The sequence below is a fragment of the Periplaneta americana genome, chromosome 8 (assembly GCF_040183065.1).
Source record: "Periplaneta americana isolate PAMFEO1 chromosome 8, P.americana_PAMFEO1_priV1, whole genome shotgun sequence".
Classification (NCBI taxonomy): domain Eukaryota; kingdom Metazoa; phylum Arthropoda; class Insecta; order Blattodea; family Blattidae; genus Periplaneta; species Periplaneta americana.
This window is the reverse complement of record NC_091124.1, coordinates 85319369-85339926: the sequence shown is the minus strand read 5'-3', so window position 1 is coordinate 85339926 and position 20558 is coordinate 85319369. Positions and strand designations below refer to the sequence as shown.

Here is a 20558-nt window from a genome sequence, read left to right as displayed (position 1 = left end):
CATTCGGGAGGATATAGGTGATTCTTACATATGGGTCTCTGTGGATGAAACCTCAGATCCTATGAATAGGTATATAGCAAATATGGTAGTAGGAAAACTTAGTCCTGATGGACCTTCGATTCCACACCTCGTATGTGTTAAGGAACTTTCGAAAGTGAATAGCCAAGCCATTGCTTATTTTGTAAATAAAGGCCTACAGTCTTTATACTCAGGTAATATAGACGATTCTAAAGTTCTGTTGTTTTGTACTGATGCTGCCTCATACATGGTTGCTGCAGCTCCACTTCTTAAAACATTTTATCCTAACCTCACGCATGTAACCTGTCTAGCACATGGCCTTCACAGGTTTTCTGAAACAATCCGGAATGAATTTCCTCTTGTCAATTCGTTTATTTCTAACACAAAAAAATGTTTTTGTAAAGCCCCATCCAGGATTTCAATATTCAGAGAGAACTTTCCAGATATCCCACTCCCACCTCAGCCGGTTGTTACACGATGGGGAACCTGGATTCAGTCAGCGGTGCATTATTCTAAGTATTTTAAAGAAGTGGTCACAGTTATTGATAAATTACTGAAACTGATAGTGCAGCATGTGTGAAAGCAGTGAAAGATTGTCTGAATGACTCACGAGTGAAAAACGATATTGCCTACATAACATCAAACTTTTCTTTCATACCTGCAAGCATTGAACAATTAGAACGTGGAAAACAATCTCTTTGTAGCCAAATAGCAATAGTAAAGGAAGCTCAAGTGAACATACATTCTGCTTTGGGCGAAACTGGGAAAAAAGTTAAAAATAAGTGGGACAACGTATTAAATAAGAATGTAGGATTTTCATTGTTGGAAAAAGTATCAAGAGTGATATCGGGGGAAAGTGTAAATGTTCCAGTAAGTATTGATGTTTCTATTGTACCTAATTTAAAATTTACGCCTCTCACATCAGTTTCGGTTGAAAGAAGTTTTTCTGCTTTCAAAATGATTCTCAGTGACAAAAGGCAAAGGTTAACTGTGGAGAATTTAGAAAAAATTCTGGTGGTGTACTGTGCAGATAATTATAATAAAGTCTGAGCATGGAACTGAATTTCAATAACTTAAAATGAGTAATCTTGATATCAATAATCATTATTTCATTAGTTTCAATATATTAAATTTGTGCAGCTCTGTTTATAAATATAATATAGTATTCTTTTTTAATGTTTAAACATACTTTTTTGTGCGTATTTTAGTGTATAACTAAAAATTTCAGTGAAAGAAATAAGTATGATACCTTGATGTGCCTAAAATGCCTATTTTCATTAAAATAGAGCCTAATTTTACAAATTTTGAGCTTATTTTAGGCGCCTAAAACTGCAATTTTTAGTGCCTAAAAATCCGATGTCTACTGATAAGTTAATGTTAATATTTCAAATAAAATCATTCAGAGAATGCTCGAAGGAGAGTACAGTTTTATGCAAATCTAGTCTTTCAGGTAAAGCTCCCTGTAAAGCAGATTTGAATAATTTCAAGGGAAAATTGTTGTTCCGGGGCCGGGTATCGATTCCGGGATCTCTGGTTGAACGTACCAGTGCTCTTACCAACTGAGCTACCTGGGAACTCCACCCGACACCGTCTCAACTTTTCCCTTTATATCCACACAACTCGCGTGGGCTGACGAAATGCCAGAGACCCACATCGAGTGCACACAATCTCTGTGTGACTTGGAATTGTGGTTTTCTGTTAACATACACAGTGACGTATATATTATGCAAAGCTAGTCTTTCAGGTAAAGCTCCCTGTAAAGCAGATTTGAATAATTTCAAGGGAAAAATTGTTGTTCCAGGGCCGGGTATCGATCCTGAGACCAACGTACATTCAACCAGAGGTCCCGGGATCGATACCCAGCCCCGGAACAACAATTTTTCCCTTGAAATTATTCAGAGTACAGTTTTGTTTCAAAGTGGGAGTCAGTGTTTGTGCTGCCAACTTACTGTGATTGTGTCAGCTACTTCTCACTCCTCTCAGCTTCACTGCGTAGAGATTTTGTATATGCACAGTACTTAACTCATTTCTTAAACTGATTATGACACATTTATCGTATTGGTCTTATTAAACTATTCAGATAGGGCCTATGTAATATGGAAACAGTTCGGTCTGCCCAAGAAAGAGATGGTAGGGTTATAAAATGAGCCACAGAAAGCTATGGGCCTAATGCATAAAAAAATTCCATTTTTATTAAATGTTGACTTTTAAAAACTTTTAGAAATACTCGTGTTATTTAAATTTTGATTTTGTACAGGTCATTGTCCCACCACCTGATATGTTCTGGAGACAAATGGGTGGACACTTGAGAAGAGTGGAAACATGTTCTGCAGGTGTGACATGGGGTATTGGTTATGACAATACAGCCTGGGTTTACACTGGAGGCTGGGGTGGATCATTTTTGAAAGGTGAGATAATAAAGTTTGAATATTTACGTGTCTGTGTATGAAATTAAGACAACTGCCCCATATTTTACTTACGGTTCGTGTGTCATTATGTTGTGAGTTTCTACTATCCTTTTCCTTTGCTGTTGAAAAGCAGTAGCTTTTTCGTTGTTTTCCGTTTACTTCGTTATTTCTCAGTCATTTTATAAAATCATAGTTCCTCATTAGGTATAATTCGCTATTGTGCAGCTATTTTAGAATTGATTTATGTAAATTACAGTGGAATCACTCAGATCCAGCAATTATGGGGCAAAGCCAGTGCTGGATAACTAATTTTACCAGTTAATTGGAAAATCATTTTATTGACCTATCAGTTATTAAAGTCATATTGTTACATTCGTTTAAAAGTGCCACCTCTTGCAACTGCTGTTCAAAATCTAATTGGCTATCTCTGAAGCTTTAGGGTCTGAGATTGTGAATTAACTGTTCATCATTAATTTGTTGAGCTGACAAGAAAATATGTATTACCTACGTAATTGCTGTTTGTGCACCAAAAGTGGCACATAACATCGGAATTTTGAGATAAGATTACATTGAGCATATAACAGAAAACAGAAGTCTGTGGAACCTACACAGGTTCTTGACTGCTTCAAAGGCAGCTTCCAACCTCCCTTCCTGATGTGAAATTAGCAATCTCTGTAGGTTTGAAATCTGTGGTTTGTGCACTCAAAAGTAGCACATGAATTGAAATTTCGTGATAATGTCGCACTCAATATGTATACTACACATCTATAGAACATAAACGGAAATCTGTGGAGCAAACACACATTCTCGTTCGCTTTAAAAATAGCAGCTTCCAGCCTCACTTCCCGATGTGAACTTAGTGATCTAGATGATTGTTTCTTTGTTCACTTATGCACACATAGATAATAATGCCATCTAGTGGCGATAGCTACAAGCACCATGTTAACAAATGCATAGTCGGATTTTTTAAAAATCCGATACTATGTGTTATAAGAATATATAAAAAAAATAGTTGCTGTGATGTATCCACTGCCTGCTGGATCGCATCTTATGGCTGCTCACACTGCCTGCTCAATCAGCGCTAATGTGCGAGTAATGAAAAAAAGTTATTTTGCTGCTAGATGGCGGGTAGTGCCCACCTCTATTAACATTATTAGCAGGGACCGGATTTTTATGTAATATCAAGGTGTGAAATATGTACATATTTATGTAAGAAAAATAAGCTGAATATGTACCAAAATATGTAAAATCATGAAAATATTTAATATCAATATCTGGCAGGTATAGGATAGGTAAGACTCTCCAGTTGTGATTTTATAGAGCACCCGAACTTTTTTACCGTACACTTGACACATTACTATTTTTCCATCTGTAATGAAAGCTTCGTCCATTGCAATCATGATTTTATTTTTGTCCTTAGGGTTGAAGATACAGGGGCCATTTTAGTTAGTTAAAAGCAGTAGATAAACTCACTTGTAATTAATACTGTAAGTACTAAAACTAGAGAACTGAGTGAAATAAATGACACAACAGTACTGCAAAGACTGTTTCGCTTTACTGGATTAGGAGAAAATAAGAGGAGATGTGGGACACATGCATTTTAGCTGCTCCCTGTAAGAAACAAAGTACCTACCAAAACCTCAAACTATAGGCATTTACAAACTGTTGTTTGAAAAGTGACATTCCTGTCTCATTCAGAAGGGTAGGATTATTCCAGCTGAGAACCATACTTTCCAGTTGCTTGGAAAATCCCATTTCCGTATAGGTCTACTAAATTTAAAGTAAAGATGTCAAGCAATAACCTGAAAAGCTATTTATTTTAATCTTTCAACATCTTTCCAGTTTATTCCTTTACTCCAGCTTCTTTTCAAAAGTCGGCTACTTTATTGTGGCTCATGTCAGACTTGACACAGGTTTTCCCTGGAAGGATTAGGAAGAGGGTGGGTAAGGTTGCAAATTGCATGGGAACGGCTTGTTAAGACGTATGCAGAACAATTATAGTTCAAGACAAATCATGTCTTCCTCGTCCCACTGCACCACATGAAGGCAACGCTACTTTCTGAGTGATTTTTACAATACAAGGTAGTTGTATGAGAAAGGTTGCCTTTTGTTCACTCATATTTACGGTGGGCGGTATGTGGTGAGTGCCTCTATTACTTCCTGGAACTAAGGACGTTTATGTTTCGTCCCGAAATATATCTTTCCTCAGGTAAGTAAAAAGGCTTTTTAAAGCTGTGTATTTCAAATTGTAAACTTCCCCAGCAGAAGTTTTTTTTTTTTTCCTTTTAGAGAAGTAAAAATGAATAAACCCCCTAAACATGTAGATTTATGTAATACTAAACCATAATATGTAATGTGGGGTAAATATGTAAAAATATGTAGTATCAAATTTTAATATATTAATGGTAATTACAAGATTCGCAAAGATTTGTTATTTATATACGGTTAGGTTGAAAGGAATATAATATGTAGTTACATAAAAATCCGGTCTCTAATTATTAGTATATGCAAAGTACCCTAAAATAAATATCGTTACGACGTCCTTAAGTACCAGAAGAGACAAGGGCTTAGGGAAACGATGGCCCAGGGTGTCTGGATTCTTCCGCAGTGCTTAATATGTAGTAATATTATTACTAAATTTAAAACTTATTTTTTTTTTCTAAGCAATACTACATCCAAACACAAGTTCTAACTAACGGGTTTGTATCATATCATAAATACAATTATACAAGTAGGCCTGTGCTTGCTTTAGATGTTTACTATAATTATTATTAAAATCAATTAATGTAATAAAAGTAATGTCTGATACTGATATAAAATATTTCAACAAGTTTAAACATATTTACGAAGAAATATAATATGCTTCCTGTAACCGAAATCATGGACATTATTGAACCATACAACAGTATGGTGGTAACTTCCTGCTTGTAAAATAGCAGTTTCTTCAAATCTATGGAAATGTTATACGGATACTAGATCTACTGTTTTATTAAGTTCTGTATTGCCAGAAAGTAATTTCCCCATATATAAAAAGACTCATTCGAAGTGTGATAAATTTTATGCTCATTAAAAAAAAAACTCCCCGCCCCCCGAAAAAAAAATGCTGAGTAAAATACTGCAAACAGATAATTTACCCCATACTTTTGGAAATATTAAGTTATCATTCAATGTGTTTTACGAGATATAGTGTTCTGATCCTTTTCATTTCATGTTGCTGTAATACCATGGCTGACAAGAAATTAGGGTAGTTATTAAGATTCTAATGGGGAAAACTTGCACCACTGTAAATATATTATAATTAATGTTATGTTTAGGAAACCAAATTTTGTTTAGAAAGCAACATTAAATTAAATGTATTTTATCTCGAGTATTTCTTACTTCCAATATATTTTCAAAAACAACCACGTAATTAATAAACAATTACTTACATCCTACACTGTAATTACTTCTAAGATTTCAAATTAAAAATTATAATTCACTCTGCACACTTAGCACAGCCAAACCAACGGCAGTTACTTGCTGCACTCTAGTGTCGAAACTCAATGCTAAGAAAGAGGAATGAGCAGGCATAAGATGCGATCCAGCAGGCAATGGATGTATCAATAGTTAAATGTATGATGTACATTAGTTAGTGAATTAACAATGCAGTGACAAAAGAGAGAGTATAACAATGTAAACAAACTTGAATAGACTATTATGGCATGAAATATAATGACTGTGATGTGTGCTATAAAGAAATGTGTTATAGTTATATAAGTTTTGAAGGAAATGTGTTATAGTTATTTAAGTTTTAATAAATATCATTATTACCACTATGTAACTTGAAGGTAAGACACTACAGTCACTACTTTAATTTGTAACTTATTAACCGACTGTAGCTCGTATTTTCATTTTTTTACTTCTTATTCAGAAGTGCCGTTATTTTGAAATTGCAGATTGAGGGATTCCATTGTATTAAGTTGAATCATTAATAGTGGCAACTATTTATTTATTACTAATACAAAAGTGATACCTGCGTGAAACTTTTACAGTCCTTTAATGTAGTCACCAATATTGTCAACAACTCGTCAGCGATGTGGAAATCATAATATCCTTGTAGCAGCACCTGTTCTGTTAGTATTTCTGATGGAGCAATTTACTGCCTGCAGAATCTCAGGAACAATCCAGAATTGAATGCCACTAAGTGGCTCCTTCATTTTTGGGATCAAGTTATAAACACAGGGGCTTAAGTTTGGTGAATATGGTGAATAGCAAAGCACTTTCAAATCCCAACGACTGTAGGCCTACAGATCAGTTACAGTGTGTGCCACGTGTGCCCGAGCATTATCCTGCAAAATTATGACAGGATTTTCGCCATTGTTCTGTATGGTAACGCCGTTTTCCCATATGCCTCAATAAGACTTTCAGGTAATTATAGACGAGATGTCGCTGAGTCAATGATTCAATTGAATTAGTTCTTGATTCAATTCTTTTGAATTGAATTAAAATAATTTTAAGGCTTTTTCCTGCACGTCTCCCCTTCTTCTGTTTTCTCTTCAACTTCTCTCTCCTAGATGTCCCTACCTCTTATTGTACCACTTCTCTCCTATACATGTGTCTACTTTTATTTTACTACTACATCTATTGTGTCACGTAATTCAACATATCTCAAACTATACTACTATATCATACAAATCCAATTTTAATTACCTTGGCATTTTGGATGGGATTCGTTCCTGGGACCTTTGACACCATAATACTTTGCCTTAACACACTCGGCTAAACATCTACGTTGTGAAATAAAGTTTAAAATAGGTCTCTTATGTTTAGGGTAGGATTAAAGAAAATAAATAAAATAGATAAAGCAAATTTACGTAATCTAAATTATTCCTGACGTTTAAAAAACAATAATTTACTTGTTTATAGCAAAAGAAAAGCTGGAAAAATATGCATAAAGAGGACAACATTGACGTACATTATCTATGACGTCACATTTCCAAAGCAACCTGATAAACAAGCATTGTTGGTTCAAGCGCCATTTTCAAGATACTACGACGTAACGACAGTAATAATAATTTATTGCATTAGCCATGGAAAGTAAAAATAATTGTAATTTGAGAAAACTTTTCAGTAATTTGAGCAGTGAAGAAGAAGAGATTGATTTCGCCATGTCGCATAAACTAATACCTGACAAAAGTGCAAAGAAATGTGTGAGTTGCAAATCAAGTGATAGTGTGAATTGGCAGAGAAGGGCAAAATACTCAAACTATTCATTCTGTTTGAAGTGTGAAAAGTGTAAACAGAAACGTCTATAACCCACAACACATGGTTAGAAAACACAAAAATAACTATACGTCAAAGCTTGGTTCTTATTTATATGTGGTTGCTTCAAACAACTCTTCAGATAGCTGCTTCAGAGGCAGAAGTTCACTTCAGTACTGCACTAGATTATTTCTGTTTCTGCAGAGAAATATGTTATGTTATAATTACACAAAATACCAAACCCATAGGAGGAGAAGGACACATCGTGGAATTAGATGAAACACATGTCTACACCAGAAAATATAAAAGGGGCAGACTTCTTAAAAACGAGAAAAATAGCGTATGGGTTTTTGGAGGTATCGATAGAGAGACGAAAGAATCGTTTGTATTGAAAGTGGAAAAAAGAGATAAAAATACCTTGATACCCATAATTAAGTCATTCATCAAACCACATACTAAAATTATGACAGATGGTTGGAAGTCTTACAGTGATTTGAAAGATGAAGGATATATCCATGAAGTTGTGAATCACTCGATAGAATTTGTACGTGAAGATGATTGTTCTGTGCACACCCAAAAAGTGGAACGAATGTGGAAAACGCTGAAATCGGTTTTAAAAAGAGAAGGCAGGGAAAGTGAAAATGATCATTTATACGTGTTTGAGTTCCTATATCGTGAATAACAGAAACTGAAAGGAATGACTACACCCAGTGAAATGTTTCCGCAGTTTTTACAGCATATCCACGACACATATCCAGGGTACGGAATAGAAGGATTAAAACCTAAAGACTACATTCCTCAGCAATGAGTGATAGTGTCATACGAACAATGTTTTTTTAGGAAGTGTTCAATTATTGAAAGAAAAACTTGGCGAACTATACAGTGTTACGTATTATAATACGAACAATAATTGTAGGAAGTCTTCAGTTAATAGTGAATAGTATACCTAGTGAACTATACAGCGGTCACCAAGGAATCACTCATTTATATGAACTATTGGTAGTTTAATTCTGAGCGTGTTACCTAGCTTCGTATTACAATGAGAACAATGATTGTGAGAAGTGTTCAGTTAAAGAAGTGTTCAATTAGGTGAATGTCACTTATGTCCCGCCCACTATAGGAGACATATGCCAGTTTTACACTAATCCTAAACATATATAGTATAACTTGTTGCTTGCGAGCCATCCAAAACCCCAACCTCCACCCGATACCCCGCTTTTTTTATCATGTGCTACACGTCATCATCATCGGGGCTTGCAGCCCCGATACCCTGCTTTTTACATCATGTGCTACACGTTGGATCATCATCGGGGCTTGCAGCCCCGATACCCCGCTTTTTTCATCATGTGCTACACGTCAGATCATCATCGGGGCTTGCAGCCCCGATACCCCGCTTTTTACATCATGTGTTACACGTCGGATCATAATCGGGGCTTGCAGCCCCGATACCCCACTATTTACATCATGTGCGTGTAATAAACAATAAGCAAATCATCTTTGATTACAGCAGTCACCAAAGAATCGTTCACTAAAGTGAACTATTTAATTCTGAGTGTCACCTAGCAACAAGAATCGTTGCTTTAAGTAAACTATTTAATTCTGAGCGAGTCGCCTAGCAACAGGAGTCGTTCATTCAATTGAATCATTGACTCAGTGACATCTCGTCTATAATTACCAGACTTTCATGACATTATCTTGCTGTGCGACTATGGGTACATTGAATTTTCAAGCAACTTTGCTATTCCTGTTCTGTGAACATGGCGAAAACACAACAGTTTAGATTGGTAACTCACACAAGACTATCTTCTCGTCATAGTTTAAGTGCTTTGAGTCGGAAGGGAAAGTCCATTTGCTGTGAGATAGGTTAGACATAGACTAACATAATGTGGTAGAAGTGAGAATAATTAATTCCGTTTCATTTCGCTTCCACAGCAGTGTTGCCACTATTAAAGTTCCAACCCACGTATGTTGCACCAACCAGTCTTGTCCTATTATGAGGAGAAAACTTGTAGTCTATCTCAAATTTTCTTGAGAAGTGTAATTTTGTAATAGATACAATTCCTTTTATCTTTTTAATTCCTAAGAAGTGGCATCCTTTCAATGTGAAGTGTTTCTTTCAATAGTATGAATTATTATTGTATTTCTTCTTTCTTTCCCATTTATTTATTTTGTTTGTTTGTTTTGTCTGTCTGCCTACCTGCCTGTCAGTATCTGTCTCTGTCTGTCTGTCTGTCTGTCTGTCTGTCTGTCTCTTCTAATGACGTTGACTTTAGGTGTTGTGTTTATCTTGCATTCCAGTAGAGGCTTGGAAGGTGGACTACTGTTTTTTTACTTTCTCATTATACGAAGTGTAAAAAGAAATCATTGTGATGCTGCAAAATATTCACGTCGAGATTTTGGCGGAAATGGACACTTTCAACATTCCTTATAACTAAATGTGGCTTTGGGCATGTTATCTGTGTACAGTGATTTCGCCTAAACTATTGTACACATTTTATTTATTTTTAGTGTTCATTTGCTGATTTATCTGGGAATGATACACGAAAAAGTATGGTAATGTTAGTAAAAAAAATAACTTTTTTTAATGTAATGTTTTATTTTGACTGGCATAGTTAAGGCCATTTGGTCTTACCTTTCACTCAACCAGTATACTGATAACAAAAAATTACTACATTAGACAGTCATTCCTAAAAGTAGATCTTTCAATGCTAGGCAAGCGTGTTAAAAATCGACTATTATATTATGGTAACCTGCAAAAAAGTACTTTTAATACTGACTTTCAATTGTTTGGATCGATTTATTTTGCATTTCGCGCATTTATTATGATAATATACACTAAGATAATATAGGCTACCCAGTACTTGTTTCATGATAATCAGTCAATTCATTGCGATGTTACGTCATATTATTCTTGCATCTGCACATAAAATTCAGTGAAAAATTTTCGGTATATCTGGGTTAACAGAATGACTATTGACAGAGATGCCAAGTTGAGCAGTAAATTGTTTGCTTGTTATGCATCTTTCGTCAGGAATAAGCCTATCGACACATTCAGTTGTTGCTGGTGTCACAGCAGCTTGTGGCCGTCCCGAATGTGAAGGATCTGAAAGCCTTGCTTCATCTTGTTCTGATGCTGACACTCGGCTTAAAACAACTCAGGACTGCTTCTATCCACTGCTTTAAATCTCAGTAGGCACTTTTAAGTGCTTGTGAATGTTTCAATTGTCTTCTCCGCGAAATAAAATTCAGTCACAGTTCTCTGCTTTGTATGTACTTCATGTACACTTGCCATCTAATGGAAAATTATAAAACTATATGGAGTTGTGCAGGAAGGTTTCAAGATGCTGTACACATATAAAACTTTATTCTTCACAATGAAAAGCGGCCAAGAAAAAGAATGTGGTGCATTACTTATTGAACCATGTAATAAATGCAGATTGATTTCTATTTTTCCTTGCAAATTTTATCACAGTCCGGAAAACCCCCACACACACACCACACCATGCTAAGACAGTATAGTCGGTACCCTTAGTGAAGAGCACGTCATTGTTATGGGATTGTGTCCTTTGACATAAACTCTTACATTATACATACGGGTACATATTAGAAGTAATTATAATATACCTACAGCTACTTTACGTAAATGTGTGCAAATCACGTGTATACAGTAATTCAAGTTAAATGCCTTAACATTTTGGGTTATAAATAATGTCTTTTTTGTTATGTAATCTAGAAAATTGAAGTTCTTATTTGTGTGCTATTGAATGATTTCATACACACAGCTACGTGTTTTGAATAATAATTAATTGAAGAAAACTATCCAAAACAGTGTATTATTATTATTATTATTATTATTATTATTATTATTAAGTTATTATTATTATTATTATTAGCATTATCATTATAATGGTCATAATGGTATTTTTACCATTTTTTTATTATCTTAGTATTAGAGGTCCTTTCTTGGTCTTTTTGTTTTACCTCTAAAGTTACTGTATTTTTTTCCAGGGTTATTTCCTTTGTATAATATGTGATTTAATTTCTTGTTTTTATTTCCCCACAAATACAGTTTGTATCGTATGGTCCACACCTGTGGAGTAATGGTTAGCGCATCTGGCCGTGAAACCAGGTGGCCCGGGTTCGATTCCCAGTCGGGGCAAGTTACCTGGTGGAGATTTTTCCCGGGGATTCCCTCAACCCAATATGAGCAAATGCTGGATAACTTTCGCTGCTGGACCCTGGACTCATTTCACCGGCATTATCACCTTCATCTTATTCTGACGCTAAATAACCTAAGATGTTGATAAAGCGTCGTAAAATAACCTACTAAAATAAAAAAAAAATAATAAAAAATGTATTATATGGTATGAGACTCGTGTACTTTTTTGTTGCGTGGGTTTCATTTTTTGTCTCTAGAGTAATATTTTTTATTGATTTTTCAGGACTTGAGACCAGTAGCTCAGGAATTAACCCAATGACTGACACTCACTGCTATTATGTGTACGAAAACCAAAGATGGAATCCTCTAACAGGGTATACTGCTCACGGCTTACCCACTGATAGATATATGTGGAGTGATATTACTGGGAAACATAAAAGAACGAGAGAGAAGACGAAATTGCTATCAATGCATTGGCAATGGGTATGTGATATTGGTAAAAACGTGTGTGTGTTGTGTGTATGCACATGCACGTGCGTGTGTTTATATATAGTGTAATGGAATGGAAGATACAAAAAAGTGACATGTTACAAAAAGCAAATTTTACAAGAGACAATAATACCTTTTTTATTCCTGAAAATCATGTTGTTATACATGTTGTTACCTGTGTCACTCTACAAAATTTGGCACAGGTAACTTAATTTCTGTATGTATACACAACATGCATGAGTCACAGAAATTAGAAAGTTATTATTGTCTCCTGTAAAATTTGTTTTTTGTAACATGTCACCTTTTTGCATCATCCGATTCATATATACTAGTGGGCTTGTGCAGGTGTACACTCACCTGGCAAAGGCAAATGATTTTATTCTCTATTTACCTTTAGGTGTAATAATTCGATCAGGAAGAACCTACTTCAGTAACATTATATCAGTTCATTATTAGTTTGATAGCACAATGTAAGCGAAATGTCTGATATTTGCAGAGGTCCCTGAATCTTGAAATATGGGTTATCATTCACTGCTGTGACGACGTGTTTAAATCTTAACAAATTTAGTAAAAAATCTTTCTTTGCCTACGAGACATGAAGTGGAAACTTAATCAGCTTTATGTTTTGGTGGAAGTAAATCCAATATGTAGCAGTGAATCTGGCCTTGAATTTTGAAATACTATGGGCCATTACCAGAAATCTGACTGAGAATGAGACAAATGTCATAGCACTATTATAAGACCATATGTTTAGCATGAAATTCTTATCACATAACATTAATTCTCTAAGTTCTTCGTCACTCCTTTGATTTCCAAAGGAAACTAAACCATTGGAGTGTCCCGATATTTTCTCGGCCATGAAATGTTGTGTGAATGGCAATGGTCGCAAACATTGTACATTTGTCTTAAGGTGTGTGGAGTTTCATCTATTATCACAGTTCTGCATGCATTGTCCAGGGCAGTAAAGAGTCTGCTTGAGTAATTTCAACATTTGCTTAATAACTCTGACCATGCCTTTCCACTACAGATTGGATTGAACGAAATTTCTCGTGGCTTCGTAGTCATTAGAGCACAAAATTAATTTATTATACAAGTGGCCCATAATGAGCTATTGAGTGTAGTATACCCAATGCAGTACATTTATAAGTTTGTAATAGGCTGGTAACCACTACTTTATATAGTTATACAGGAATGTATATGAAGCTTAGTTACAGAAAATTGTATTACACTGTAGTTGTTGTTGTTGTTTTCTAATGCCAGGCGTTTGACAATATAGTCATTTGACCTCTTGCACTCCAATATTTTTCAAAGATATTATCATGACCAGCCACTGAAGCACAGATTTTGAGGTGTTCCGAATCCATTTCTTGGTTTGAGTTGCACAATGGCCAGTTAGGGGACTGATATATTCCAATTCTATGCAGGTGTTTGGCCAAACAATCATGGCCTGTTGCCAATTTAAATGCAGCTACAGACGATTTTCGTGGTAAATCGGGAATTAACTGTGGATTTTGATGCAGAGAGTTCCATTTTTTCCCTTGGGATTGTGTTATCAAATTTTGTTTGTTGAAGTCTAAGTATGTAGATTTAATAAATCTTTTCACAGAGTAATACGTAGATTTAGTAACAGGTCTGTAAGTAGCAGTGCTACCCTTCTTTGCTAAAGCATCCGCATTCTCGTTTCCCAGGATTCCACAATGGGATGGTATCCATTGGAATACAATTCTTTTATTGAGTGATATTAATTGAGAGAGCATTTTAGTTATTTCTGCTGTTTGAGATGAAGGTGTGTGTTTAGAGACTATTGATAGAATAGCTGCTTTGGAGTCTGACAATATAACTGCATTTTTAAATTTACTGATGTGGCATAGAAGATTCCTGAGATTTTCACTTATTGCAATGATTTTTCCATCAAAACTTGTTGTTCCATACCCAAGAGATCTATAAAGTGAGAAGAGACAGCACGTAACACCTGCACCGGCACCTTGTTCTCTGGAGATCAAGGATCCGTCAGTGTATAAATGAAGCCAGTTTTGTGGAGGGTATCTAATATTAATTGTCTCTAAAGACAATTGTTTTAGTATTTCAGTGTTTACTTCTGATTTCAGTATTTCTTCTGTTAAATTTAGATTATATTCCATATTTAATAGAGTTAAAGGGTTTGGTTTAATTTGTAGGTTTTCTTTTAAATTCGGGATATTGATTTTCTGTTTTAATTCTTGAACAATGGATATGAAACTTTTTTGAGTTTTCAATGTACAGAGATGACTGTATGAATGCCAATTGTTTCCTGGTAATCTAATAAGTTTTTCATATTGAATCAGTGCTTTTTCTTCTATTGTCATTTTGATGCTGTTAATATTAGTGAAGAATCTCATAGAATCTATTGTATTACACTGTAGTATTGTTACACATACAGCTTGATTCAACGTTATTGGCCCCTGTCCTTGGTTGTTTTGTAGTGAGCTAGCTGTGTGTTGCGTTATAAGAAAGAAATTTAATCACAAATGTGCATAGGCGGGAAGAAGAAAGAGGAAGAATGAAAATAATATCTATGCTCGAAGCTGAGGGACACTCATGTCAAGAAAATATAAGTCATCATGACATTGTTTAGTCAACAGACGTATTGGTTAGTAACGGGATATGTGGAAGAATATTGTGTTTTAAGGGGGACATGATAAGAAGAAAGTGTTAGGTGTTATGACTGCGCGGCCTGACCTGTGTGACTCAGCCCGCCAATAGTGATGAATAACTCGCTCTTAGTTTATCCAGGGGCCAAAAAACCTGAATCAAGTCACGAATAATAAAAGAAATAAGACAATTTAACTTAAAGAAACGAAACATACCTACCTAATACTGTTTAAATTTCTTTCTAATTAACCTTAATTTTGGTATAGTTTTTATTTATATTGATAGAGAGCATAACTCTTTTGCATATCACTGATAGAATAATAGTGTTTAGAAAAACAATGCACATTGAATACAACATTTTGTTACATTACAGTTTTGTTTTTCTCTGGAAGGTAACAGACTGGAGTATTGACTATCATACACCAGGTGGAGTAGACAAGGAGGGTTGGCAGTATGCCATTGACTTCCCAGCAACTTATCATGGCCAGAAGCACTTCACAGATTACGTGAGGAGAAGACGTTGGATTAGAAAGGCTCAGCTTTCTACTAGTGGACCATGGCAAGAGCTAGGAAACACTAAATTAGTTGATGTTTCACTTCAGGTATGAGAATGATGCTGTGCTATTATAATTGAACTCCCCGGAGAAAGGATGTAACATCAAATTCTTGAAATATTATGTGATATAAGTGGAAATAGTAATTTTGAATGATTTATTTGTAACTATAAATTATTGAATTGAATGTTGTGTTCTTGTTTAATCAAATGGTTGTGATAGTAAATACGGGCCTTGAAATATGCCTCTGAAATTATTTTCCTCTCTTCTGAAACATGAAATACAGTTTTGTTGATGACATCCTTATTCCAGGGAGTTCTATTGTAAAATAGAACTGTGATCTGCAAGGTGTTATAAATCAATTTATTTGTTTAATTTTTGTGTAAATTGGTGCATGTATAGAAGAAATTACTGTATTTTCTGATATATAAGACTCACTTTTTTCCTTCGAAAATGGGTGTGAAAAACAGGGTACATCTTATATGCCAATACTGAGTTCGTGAATGGGCCATTGCTTTATGGGAATCTGTGAAAACTGAGACAGTGGTTAAATCATTTAAGAAGTGTGGCATTACTAATGCACTGGATGAACAGGATGAACAGAACAGCCTTGTCAATGAGTACTCGCCACAGGAATTTGCTCACTTTAGTCAGTTCTTGCTCATAGGTACACACTTCTCTTCCCCTCCCACGGCTGTAAGAGGAGTAACAAGGTTCTCATATATAAGGGATGAGTACACATGCCTTTCAGTGTCAAACCAGAAGATGCCTAACCAAACTTGCAATTAGAACTCATTTGTCTCGTGTTACAGCAAAATGGAAGAGCAATGCAAGGAGAATGTTAATGTTTCCTTTTATCAGTACCAATCACTTAATAGCTTCCTCTTCCCTCAGTTATATAAACTTTCTCCAGAGATCATTTCAATATTTGGAAGCACACACGCATGCATGCACGCACATTTTGTTTGTTTGTTTTTTTTTTTTTTTTTCGTTGTTGTTGACACTATAGCATCTATTAGTGCTTTATGGTTGTGCTAACAGATGGAGTTACTTGTCAGCAATGTGACACTGATACTTGTATTCAGGTTTACTGTCCAGCAACAGTCCTGATATATAACACATATACATGTAAACATTTTCTTTTTTTTCCAGAATGAATTTCAATAAAACTACAGACATCTCGTTTGACAGACAATCATCTCACAAATTAAACCCAACACAGACATCATTATCGCTAACAAACAGATCTCTATTGAACCAACACGAATTTAAAATGCTTGATAGTATCATTCATGTATACCTACAAATCTCCTAATGTAAAAAAATAGCACTGAATAGTGGATTCTTAAGTTAATTTCTTTAATTTGTACCATAAATGAATTTAAGCAGATGTAATGCATAAGAATTAACATCTTAATTTACAATAAGTTGTGTAATGACTAGACCTCGGATTTTTAGGCAATTAAAAACTAACTTTTAGATACCTAAAATAGGCCCTAAAACATAGATTTTGGCACCTAAAAATACAATTTTATTTCAAGCAGCTAAAATTACTATTTTATGCAACTAAAATGTAATTACTAGCCACACAAATTACAGTAGCTACAAAAATGCAATTATTATTCAGTGAGTATTAAGCATTATAGTATATAGCGACAAAAACAGTAAAAAAATATTGCAGTTAGATACTTTATTTTTGTTAAATCTTAAATTTTGAATACCAGTACGTAATTTTAATGAATTCATCTGCCTCATTGCTCTAAGGCTGCTAATACTTAAATGCTCATATTACAATAATTAAATCAATTAATTTATCAATGAATTTACGATTAACACATTATTCATAATTGACATTGCATACATAACAATGCTCTTCCCTAATTCTCTATCATGAAACTTTGTCTTTTCTTAGATGGAACCATTTTATAAGTGAAAAAATTATTCGAATGATACCGAAGCAATGGATGCATATTTAAATCTAGCAATATTTGTCATGCTGATTTCTTTAGCGAGAACTACATCCTCCTGATTCATCATATTCCTACTGCCTGCTCAAATGCTCGGAACAAAACCAGACACCTTCCAGGAATTTCTTTATTCCTACAACCAAACTATCACAGGATATTTGAACCGAACCCACCCCATGACATTCAAAACTTTCTCTTTCACTGCTACACAAAAATTTAAAAATATATATGTAACAAATATAAATGGGCAAAAATAGGTCTCAATGGACAAAATAGGCATTTTAGACACCTTAAAACTGCTTTTCAACGTTCATATTCTATATAAAATGTGAAGATATTTAACCTAAAATCCAAGATCTAGTAGGTAAGTTTATGTATCATCATTATCATCAATTTTATTAAAACCTTCTATTGTTCACAAGGAAAGCTAATCTAATTTATTTCTGCAACTATTGAACATGGATCAAAATCTGTAAATGTTTTTTTTTTTTTTCAGAAGACATTATTACGAGTTACATGGATATATAAATGTTATACTTCTTAGTCCAGCTATTAATTATGCTGCTATTTGTAGTGATACATGCATTATATACAACCCTTTCGTTCATGCTGGATGCACTCCTCCCCTACATTAGGCTAGGTACCCGCACTAACATTACAGTGCTTGCAACTCCCTGTGGATGCACTGTTGCCTGACAAGGCTGATATAGAGAATAATTTGCTATAAGTGACTCTTCATTTAGTTCTGGAGATGAATTTCTAGGTTTTGACGAAGATTAAAAGGTAATCAGAGATTTTGACAGCACTCCTGTGATGTGATTCATGTTTTTAGTTACTGGATAGGAACTGAACTTAAATACATGTTCTCATAGTATACAGTATACAAATACACACGGATACACACAAATATATTCAACAAATAAGAAACCATACTAGAGTATTCAATAACTAATGGCAACAATACTGTAAATCAGCGCTTCTAGCTATGAGCATCGGAATCTTTTAGTATTAATAGAGGAGCGATTGTTGCATAAATGTGGAATATTAAAAATCTTCGAGTAACTATATTTTGTGCATACAGGGACTGTTTCTGATTTGTATTAAAAAATAGGTAGGCCTACCACTCTAAAAATGTTCAGTAGGTATGAACAAAGATGCTTCATAAAAATACAAGTTGCAAGAGGAAGAAATGCAACCCAGTGCTTTATGGCATTACAAAAAGCTTGTGGAGAAAAGTCCAACCATAACGAACTATTGCAAGATAATTATTATAATGATTATAATCATTATTACCATAACAGATATATTCTGTTGGACCAAAAATTAATCTTTACGTATATTGCAAGGTGGGTGGAGATTAGGCATTCACTTTCAATCAAGAGTTGACATTCAAAGAGCTTTAGATCGATCAGCAAGATAGAGATCCAGAAATGATGCTGCAGGTGGAGTCCGCCATCTTCCAAGGATTTGACAACATATTGTTGACATGGCAAGGGACTATATTTGAAGAGTGGTAATGCCAAAATAACCTAAATAAATGTAGAGTGAAACAGTAACTATGTTGCCATTACTTTTCGAATGCCCTGGTATACTGCATGTAGATAGTCATAAAATGACAGATTCCCAGTCTAATTAGAAACATTTCGCAAAATTTATATTCGTCGTTTTAACTGCATACCTAATGTTCTTGTTGTGTGTGACAGGTGAGCAACACAGATAGTATAGACAGCTTAGTGGATGTTTGGGCAGTTGCAGCCAATGGAGATGCAGTCTACAGGAGAGGAGTCTCAAGCTCATGTCCAGCTGTAAGTATGAACTTGTTTATGTATTACATATTTGATGGTGATTAATTTTGATTATTTATAGGAGAAAATTGTAGAATACTACTAATATTGGGTTTTTACCTTTATTAGAAACTCAACGATTTGCAGTTTGATAATATAATTATTTTGAAATTTCTGAACAATTTAATGAGTTCAATACTTAGAGTGGAAGAGATGTTGTTTAGTCAACTGTTCGAAGACAGGTTGGAACCTTATAAATGACGCCATTAAGACGTCACTCATTAGGCAACTAAGCCAGGAGATAACTGAGTAGGGTGGCCAGTTCCTTTTTCCCTAGTGAAAGGGATATAACTGCGTTAATTTTTGAGGCAATTATATTTGTAGAGATGATGTGAAAATTATTAGTTTAAGAAATGGGTTGGGAACGAGAGAAATATGGAGAGAATGCGAGAGGGTGGATGGAATAGATCTAAATTGTGATGTACAAAAGGGACCATTTAAAATTTGCTTGCACTGTAAGCAGTTGCAGCATTGGCAAGTGCTGCCTGACCTGGTATACCGTTGAGGGGGAGGATATGTGAGGTTAAGATGTAATGTGCAATAAGTAAATAAGTAATAATGTTGGAAATTATGTAATTTTACTTTTATCAACGCACATCTGTTAAAAATGATATCCACTTCTCTGATTGCAAACATCACATCAGTGAAGAAGATTTCATACACCTGCTGCAGCTCATTTTCTGTAATTTTACTTACTACTTTCATATGTCATGGCAACCATGTCATATCTTCGGAACATGTGACAACATGGTTACTCTAGTATATACGTTTGAAAATACTTTGTTACACTCTAAGGAATGCCACCGCCAGATGACATCTCTGTGCCTTGGTGTCTAGTTAGCAGCACACACAAACATTAGTGTGCTGGCTGCTGTGCAAATAACATAATATATTGAAAGTAGATGATGAAAGATGACCAAGAGAAGCTAGCTATTACAAGTCTAAAGGACGAAGTAGTGGAATACTGTGATGAAAATTGTCAAACGAATTTCAAACTTTGAGACTCGGAGAGGGTTACCATATATCAGATTTATGTGGACATATCCTCTTTTTGATAATAATAATAATAATAATAATAATAATAATAATAATAATAATAATAGTCGTTCACATATATTTTTGAAAATTCTCTAATTTGTCCGTGCTTTTCATATTGAACTATTATTTATTCATTTTTGTTTTGTTTGGTCTCATGTTGCTGTGAGCTGTGAGAAGCATATTGCAGTGTAGATGATTGTTAAATGTGT

The 20558-nt window shown here is 34.8% G+C and overlaps 1 protein-coding gene across 6 annotated transcripts in view; it reads left to right on the top strand.

Moving 5' to 3' along the window:
* Nucleotides 1-20558, top strand: part of Pex23 (peroxin 23) — a 146121-nt gene that overhangs the window by 72647 nt on the left and 52916 nt on the right. For all 6 annotated transcript variants that reach the window (XM_069833143.1, XM_069833145.1, XM_069833142.1 and 3 more), the window contains 4 exons: nt 2276-2426; nt 12110-12309; nt 15339-15548; nt 19171-19272. In XM_069833143.1, the coding sequence (XP_069689244.1) occupies nt 2276-2426; nt 12110-12309; nt 15339-15548; nt 19171-19272 (663 nt within the window). The remainder of the gene's footprint in view (nt 1-2275; nt 2427-12109; nt 12310-15338; nt 15549-19170; nt 19273-20558) is intronic.